General features: G+C 42.7%; 1 protein-coding gene across 1 annotated transcript; it reads left to right on the forward strand.

Moving 5' to 3' along the window:
* Window positions 1-209: 209 nt before the first annotated feature.
* Window positions 210-7,830, forward strand: LOC149320522 (uncharacterized). The gene is made up of 4 exons (XM_089499849.1): window positions 210-786; window positions 2,195-2,277; window positions 3,165-3,285; window positions 6,032-7,830. The coding sequence occupies exons 1-4, from the start codon at window positions 210-212 to the stop codon at window positions 7,828-7,830; spliced, it is 2,580 nt and encodes an 859-aa protein (XP_089355975.1).
* Window positions 7,831-8,619: the final 789 nt, after the last annotated feature.

The raw sequence follows: 8,619 nt of genomic DNA on the forward strand, positions 1-8,619 counted from the left end.
GGTAGGGAATAGGAAAAGAAGTCACTTCCAGGATGGTGCTTCCATTCAGTTGACTCTAAAACAGCCAGGCCTTTGCTTTTCTTTCCTACAGGGAAACCATACAGACCAAGCCAAAAAAGGATCGTAAAGGATTTTCCTCTCTTGGGAATGTTAATGATTTTCAGATCTCCTTGGTGTATCGTGTAGCCGTTGCCTCATGAAATAATCTGATGGAGAAAGAAAGAGGTTCTTCAGCCCTGGTGGAAACTGTGTTAGAGCCCAAACTGAACATGGAGGAGCTAAATGCACCCAGACCTGAAGGAGAAAGAATGGCCAATATGATCAGGGCTGGGAGAAGTATGGAATTCTGGGAAAGAACAGTGGAGGGTGTCCCAAGTGAAAAGATGTTGAAGCCATATCCCAATTCCCAAAGTTTCTGGCAGTTCTGCTACCAGGAGGCTGAGGGTCCCCGGGAGGTTTGCCACAGACTCCACACACTCTGTCGCCAGTGGCTGAAGCCAGAGAGACACACCAAGGCTGAGATGCTGGACCTGGTAATCCTTGAGCAGTTCCTGGCCATCCTTCCCCCAGAGATGGCAGCCTGGGTCAGGGAATGTGGGGCAGAGACCAGTTCCCAGGCGGTGGCCCTGGCTGAAGGTTTCCTCCTGAGCCAGGAGGCAGAGAAAAAAGAGGAAGAGCAGCAGGACAGTGTTATTCTTAAGGCCCAAGAGGTCCCATCAGACACCAGTCATAGGTTGCTGTTCAAATGGATCAAGGTGGAGGATAGTGATGGGACTGCTTCACTGGGTAAGGATTCATTATACATTTTTAGCTTGGCCTTGAATATTCCTAAAATAATGTTGTCTGCATGTATGGTCCCCTGAATGCTTGTAATAGTGATTGTTGTTTTATTCAATAGGTTTAGAATCCCCTGACACCAGTCCAAGGATGCTGACCAGGTTGATCAGTCCAGATGGTAACATAGGGATCCCTCCACCAGGTGAGATGTTTTCTTGACTTTTGTCCCTTGCTCACAAGTGCCCTCAAAGTATATGGTCTACCGTTACATTCCCATTCATATGTGGCTGCACTGCTGTTTTTGTTAGAATGGTTGAAGGATGCATATATCCAAGATGGTATTTTATGAAACTGGTTCCATCCAATGAAAGCTTATGTCAGATAGAACCTTTTTGTCTTGAGTGAGCCCCTAAAATGTTTGGTTATCTGCAAGAAACTAACACATCTAATCCCTAACAGTTTGGCTCCTTCTGTGGGGTAAAAGGGAGTTTACTCTTTCCTGCATCAATAGTAAGGTGAGCAAAAAATACACAACGATCTAAAGTGGTTGGTCTGAAGGGTGTGTGTATGTGCTTTCAAGTCACTGCCAACTTATAGTGACCCCATTAATTTCTTTATTGTGAAGTAATGGATTGTTGGGTTCAAAAACCTGAGTATAGTCTTTGGTTTGGGCCTTGTGGTAATTGAAATAAAGATCAATTTATATGAAATAATGGTGGTGGAAGAGAGTTCTAAGCGATCAAGAACTCTCACTAGAAGTCAAAATGACTAAACTGAGGGTATATTATTTTTGGTTGTGTTTTTTAGGCAGTACATACTTTGAGTAGATTACATGAGATGACATAACTCCTTGGAGATAACGCTAATTCTCTATAAATTGGAAGGCATTAGAAGAGGATGACTACAAGATACAGTACATGGATGGATTTCAATCTGAGCAGGGTTATTAATATAACATGGTCTCTTGGAGGTCTCACTTTCATAGAGTTGCCATCAGTTGAAGATGACTTGATGGCAGAAAATCACAATAGTCAGTCAGAGGCAGACAACTGAAAGGATAGTATGGATGCATATAAAGATTTATGGAGGCTAAAATATTGATTGTGGCATGTTCTTGGGTCAGTATACTGGCCCATTTGCAGGAGGCGTTGTGGTGTAGTAGCAAAGCACATGCGCCACACGCCAGAGGTATTGGGACCCATCCTCTGCCATTTTCTGGTGGGACTTGCAAACCACCATGCCTGTGTCTCACTTTCCAACGTTTTGATGTTCTTTCTGTCCCTTCCCTTGCACATCCTTTACAGTGCCTTTTTGGCCTGTTTAAATTGTAAGCCACATTGAGACCTAAAAATGAAAGCTGAAAAACAAATCAAAGAAATGAAGCTTCCCTTCCTTTTCTCTCTTTGGCATTTCACAGGAGATGGATTGAGGATGCTGGGAAGCTGTAGTAGCTCATCTCTTTATGAAGATGTAAAAATAGCTCCCATGGAACAGGATCAGGTAAAAAGTTGGAAATAGAAAGGAACTGGAGCTCATGGTGGAACTGTTCACTCCACTTCACTTGGACTCAAAACCTTTTTCCCCTTCTTCTTTTCTGGTTCTGCCCAAGTCTCCTAATAAGAGGTCGATTGCCACTTCAATTGGCCTGGAAGCTTTTCTTTATTTACTTACTTGGGGGCTGTACAAATGGGTGGCTGCAGCCATCTCTTTAGTGGCCGGATCGGGGCTGCAGCCCCGATCCAGCTGATGGAGACTGCAAAAAGGTACCGCAGAAAGCAGCTCCTTTTTGGTGCCATAGCCATGGCAGCATGGCTTTATGACGTCCCTTCAGTGCTGCACTGTGTAGACCGCTGTGCCTGTGCGCCAAAATGGAACCGCAGGGGTGGGGCTAGGGCGTCCACCGTGCGGTCACTGGTAGGGAATCCTGGGAACTGTAGTTTATTATGGAATCAGACCTCTCTGACAGAGAAGGCTAAATGTCTCACAAACTTATAGTTCCCAGAATTCCCTAGCATTGAGCCAGGGCAGTTAAAGCAGTCTCAAACTGGATTATTTCTGCAGTGTGTTTTGGACCTTAATCACTTTTTAAATGTCTTTTTTTTTTAATATTTTAACTAGGATTTTAAAATCTGTTGCCAGCTGCTTTGAGTCCCCAGTTGGGAAAAGATAGGATATAAATAACAATAGCAACAACTGTGCTTTTCATTTTGAATATTTTTTTAAAAAGAATTCTGCTCAGAAAGGCTGGGAACGCTACTCCAGAAGGCCCAGATCATCTCTTTGACTCCTGTATTCAAGCTTTAATTGGATCAACTTGGGTGTATATTAGTTTCTGTTTAGCAAGAAACATTACTGTCAGAACTATTGTCTTTATTATCTTCTTTCAGGTGACGTATGAGGATGTTGCTGTCGGCTTCAGCGAGGAGGAGTGGGCCCTGCTGGATCTGGATCAACGGACTCTGCAAAGAGAGGTTATGGAAGAGAATTATGAGCTGGTGGCTTCTTTCAGTAAGGATCCCTCTGCCTCTTGGTTAATAAATATGTTTAGTATTGCCACCTCTTTTTAGAGTTATGCTGTATGTACAGTAGGCCTTCGATATACATGGGGGATCCGTTCCAGACCACCCCCACCCACCCCATGGATACCAAAACCAGCGTAGGCTCAAGTCCTATACAACTCAATGGTGGCGCGGGCGTGTGGCCACACCACATTGAGGACAATGGCACTTTTTCATCCTTCTCCTCCTCTTCCCTCACATTCTCCGCCTTCCTCCTCTTCCTCTTCCCCCCCTCCATTGCTCTGCCGCTGCTCGTCCTCCTTTTCCTCCCTCCTCCTCCTCCTCTTCTCTGCTCTTCTTTCTCCTTTTCCTTCTGTCTTCTCCTTCTCTGCCCCACAGTCTCCACTTTCTCCTCCTCCTCTTACCCCCCTCCATTGCCCTGCCACTCGTCCTCCTTTTCCTTCCTCCTCTTTCTCATCCTCTTTTCTGATCTGCCTCCTCCTCCTCCTTCTCTCTCCTCCTCCTCTGCCAACGCACCCCCCCCCGCGGGCTTCCTTTCCGCATATGCTTAAGTCTGCGTATGGCAAGCCCACGTATATGGAGGGTAGACTGTATAGTTCAGGGCCATGAATCCCCTCTGTCCAGAATTGTGTCCAGTTTTGACCAGGGTGAGGAGACACCCACTTACTCAAAAGTAGATCCAGTAGGATAGTTTATGATTAGGGCTTTTGAAGCCAGCAGTCTCAATAACTGTTCCTCTCTTATCTTCACCCTAAACAATAAATGACTTGCATTATTGAAATCTATTAGGGGAGGTCACGGGTATGAATTTAGGGCCTAAACAGAACAGTGGAGGACATGGGAGTCTTGGAGATGTCTCATCCACAGATTCTGTGAGTTAGTGTCAAAGGCAGTTAACAATAACAACAAATAATTGAAACCAGGAGAAGGGCCTGGCAAGAGCCAAGACACAGAATCTAGAACTTGATGAAAAATACAGCAACAGAGCTGCCTCTCCCCACTCTCCCAAATCTCCTGATCAAAATTGCTCCATTCTTTCCTGTTTCCCACTCAGGCGTTATTCATTTTTAATAGTACAGTTGCTGTTCCTTCTGTCCCAAGGTTGGAGCTGACAGTGTCACTGCAATGCCCTATGGCTATTCTTCCTTGCTGTGATTTCTACCCTATCCTAACTCTCTGGAGAGCAGAGTAGTACTTAGCTGCCCAGCAATTCTGTTAAAGTAAGGGTTAACAGGATAAATGGTCTATTTTAAGAATGGTTTGCAACTCTTTACAATTATTTCCAGTTTCAACAGGGGGAAATACAAGGTACTACACTTTGGCAGAAAAAATGAAATGCACAGATACAGGATGGGAGACGCCTAGCTAGACAACAGTTCATGTGAAGGGATCTAGGCGTCTTAGTAGACTACAAGCTGAACATGAGTCAGCAGTGTGATACAGCAGCCAAGAAAGCAAATGTGATTTTTGGTTGCATCAACAGGAGTATAGTGTCTAGATCAAGGAAAGTGATAGTACCACTGTATTCTGCTTTGGTCGGGGCTCACCAGTTCTGGGCACCACAATTTAAAAAGGATGTTGAAAAGTTGGAATGGCTTCAAGCAATGGATTCAAACTACAGGAAAAGGCATTCCAGCTTTTCAGGAGGAATTTACTGATGGTCAGAGCCATTTGGCAGTGGAATATGCTGCCCTTGAGTGTGATGGAGATCATCTGTCAGGAGTGCTTTGATTATGTCTTCCTGCATGGCAGAAGAGGGTTGGGCTCTGTTAAAATATATTTCTAATTTGTATTGAAAATGTTCAGATGTGTCAACGGTTAACTAAGGTTTAAAATGGTTCCTGTTGCAGGCCAGAAAGCCTAGGCCTGGAAGAACAAGTCTTCAAGGACATTGCCTGAGATATAATATAAACAAAATGTATTATTGTTATGGTCTTGTGTAGTATGGTGACTTCATGAGAAAGGTGTGTCCACTTGGTGGGAAAGTTGATCTTGTGAGAGAACAAAGACTGATGTCATATTCAAGTTTTTTTTCTTGCATGGACTCTGAAAGAGAATAGATGTATAGTAGCTTGCTGTGCATTGTGTAAATAGCAACAAAGTTAATAAACCCTCATTTGAGTGAAAATCTGTGTGGAAGTTACTTTGATATTGAGTAGCTGAGAAGACTGCATCTGTTCCAATTGGTACCAGTCCAGAACCACCGGTAACAAGAGACATCAACCATCCCAAAGATCTTTTTCTCTAACAGGCTCTGTGGCCTAGAGGTCTCTTTCAACTTTGAGTATATTATTCTACATCACTTTTTGCTTTGCCCATGGTTTTACTTAAATGCTTCAGGGGATTTGCATTTAGTCTCACCTTGGTATTAGGTACTGTCTTTTTGGTTTGCAGTTTATAATCTTAAGGTGATTTAGGAAGCACAAGACAGAATTTTTAAAAAGTCTTTAAATTTCCTTGGTGCTGATCCAACACAATCCACAATGTCAGCTAAAAATTAACTAAGTATAATTTATTGCACAGTATGTTATCTGTCAGATCTTTGTGGATTGCTAGTCACAACATCCCTAACTGTTGCATGTGCTATGATGTGTGTTGCCATCTAACAACTTTCAAAGCAAGATTCTCATCTCTCCTTATCTCTCATTTTCTCACTCACATCATTTATGCTAGTTGATTGATTTCATCCTTCCCTTCTCTCATGCCTTCTTCCTGTTTGTCTCTCTTCTTTTGAGGTGATGATGAACAGAGGAGTGAAAATGGGGGAGAGCCAAGGAAACAGTGGCCGAAGACAACTAAATATAAAGAGGGAGAGGAGCAGAGCATGAGAATGGAAGTACAACAAAGCAGAAGGAATCAATGCCCTGCCAACTCTTATGATATTCCAGTCCAAGAAAAAACAGATGAAAGCAGAGAGATTCTAAAGTGCCTTATCGGTGAGGAATGCTTTCACCAGGCATCAGGCCCAAATGATAATATCACAAACGACATCGAGAAAGGACAATATAAATACCACCAATTGGGAGAAAGGTTTGGATGTAGTACATACCTTACTAGCTGTGAAAAAAAACTTGCGGAAGAGAAACCATATGTATGTCTAGAATGTGGGAAAAGATTCTGTTACAAAGGAGGCCTTAGTAGACACGAAAAAAGCCACACAGGAGAGAAGCCATATAAATGCCTAGAGTGTGGGAAAGGTTTTGCTGAAAAGAGCAGCCTCATTGGGCATGAAATGAATCACAGAGGAGTGAAACCCTATAAATGCTTGCAGTGTGGAAAAGGATTTACTGAAAAGAGAACCCTCGCTGACCATGAAATGAATCACAGAGGAGTGAAACCCTATAAATGCCTGGATTGTGGGAAAGGCTTTGCCTCAAAGAGCAATCTAATTTGGCATGAAAGGAACCACAGAGAAGAGAAGCCATATAAATGTCTGGAGTGTGGGAAAGGTTTTGCTGAAAAGAGCAGCCTCATTGGGCATGAAATGAATCACAGAGGAGTGAAACCCTATAAATGCTTGCAGTGTGGAAAAGGATTTACTGAAAAGAGAGTTCTCGTTGAACATAAAATGAATCACAGCAGAAGAGTGAGACCCTACACATGCCTGAAGTGTGGAAAAGTCTACGCTGACAAAAGAAATCTCATTTGGCATCAAAAGAACCACAAAAGAGATAAAAACTACAAATGCCTAGAATGTGGAAAGAGTTTTAGCTACAAATTAGTCCTCAAAAGACATCAACATATTCATAGAGAAGAGAAACCCTATACAAGGCTGGACTGTGGGAAGAAATTTAGAAACATGTCAATCCTGAAAAGCCACCAGAATAGTCACACAGAAGAGAAATCGAACACATGCCTGGAATGTGGGAAAATATTCAGTCAGAAAAGAGACCTCATCAGACACCAAGACACCCATATGGCAGAGAAGCCATACAAATGTCTGGAGTGTGGTAAAGGCTTTACTGAAAAGAGAACTCTCATTGGGCATGAAATGAACCACAGAGGAGAAAAACCGTATAAATGCCAAGAATGTGGGAAAAGTTTTAGCCTCAAGGCATCCTTCAGAAACCACCAACGTGTTCATACAAAAGAGAAACCATCCCAATGCCTGGAATGTGGGAAAATGTTCCACCACCTCAGTGCACACCAAAAAACCCACATGAGGGAGAAGCCATACAAATGCTTGGAGTGTGGAAAAAGCTTTATCTCAAAGAGCAGTCTCACTACGCATGAAATGAACCACAGAGGAGAGAAACCCTATAAATGTCTGGAGTGTGGAAAAGGCATTGCCTCAAAGAGCAGTCTCATTACGCATGAAATGAACCACAGAGGAGAGAAACCCTATAAATGTCTGGAGTGTGCAAAGAGTTTTAGCAGCAAACAAGTTCTCCAAAGACACCAGCATATTCATGTGGAACATAAATTATATACATGTCTAGAGTGTGGGAAGAGCTTCAGTGATAGATCAACCCTCAAGACACACCAAACTCTTCACACAAAGGGCAAAAATATACATGGACAGAAATTCTCTTAGGCTGTTCTTTTGTTCTTTTTACTTTAAGGAAGAACCTGTTCGGTTCAGCTTTGTTGTGGTCTTGGGTCAGTGCTGGTGCTTCACCAGCTGAAATGATATGGTGTCCTCTCTGGTTATTCCCTTTTCAGTTCTAAGGTCTTGTACCTCATGCTTGTTTAATAAAGTTCATTGAAATTTGGTCATTTTCGTTTACACTTTTGTAGAGGTTAACAGAGAAATAAAGGTTTCACATAGCCTCGTGTCTGAGGCATGGTGCAGTGGCTTGAGCTGGACTATGGCTCTGGGAACCAGGATGTGGCCATAGAAATGTACTGGGTGACTTTGAACAAGTTACATTCTCTCAGCTCCAAAGGAAGGCAAAAGCAAGCTTCCTCTGAACAAATCTTGCCAAGAAAACGCCATACCTTTGGGTCACCCTATGTTGAAATTGATTTGGAAGCATGCAGCAACATATTTGATGCTTTCAAGTCTCCTGTGCAAACATGTGAATTTCACGGGATCAAAACATCCACACAACAGAAATTGGTACATGCCCTCAAGTCTCCTGTTGACTTATCAACCCCATGTTTTCCAGCATCTGGCAAATTCTACACATGCTGCCGTGAGGAGGAAATTATGTGGTTTTTATGTTTCAAATTTGGATTTGTGTCTACATATATTGATAACAAAAGCATTTCTGGACATAATTTTACATAATTTCTTGGTTAGTAATCAGTAAAATTTGTTAAATTACCAATTGCAAAATGTGTTTATTTTGGGGGCAGTCTAGCCAAATGTGTAGAAATTTGC

This window comes from Sceloporus occidentalis, unplaced genomic scaffold (genome assembly GCF_023333645.1).
Source record: "Sceloporus occidentalis isolate IW3139 unplaced genomic scaffold, rSceOcc1.0.p SCAF_1, whole genome shotgun sequence".
In the NCBI taxonomy this organism is placed as follows: domain Eukaryota; kingdom Metazoa; phylum Chordata; class Lepidosauria; order Squamata; family Phrynosomatidae; genus Sceloporus; species Sceloporus occidentalis.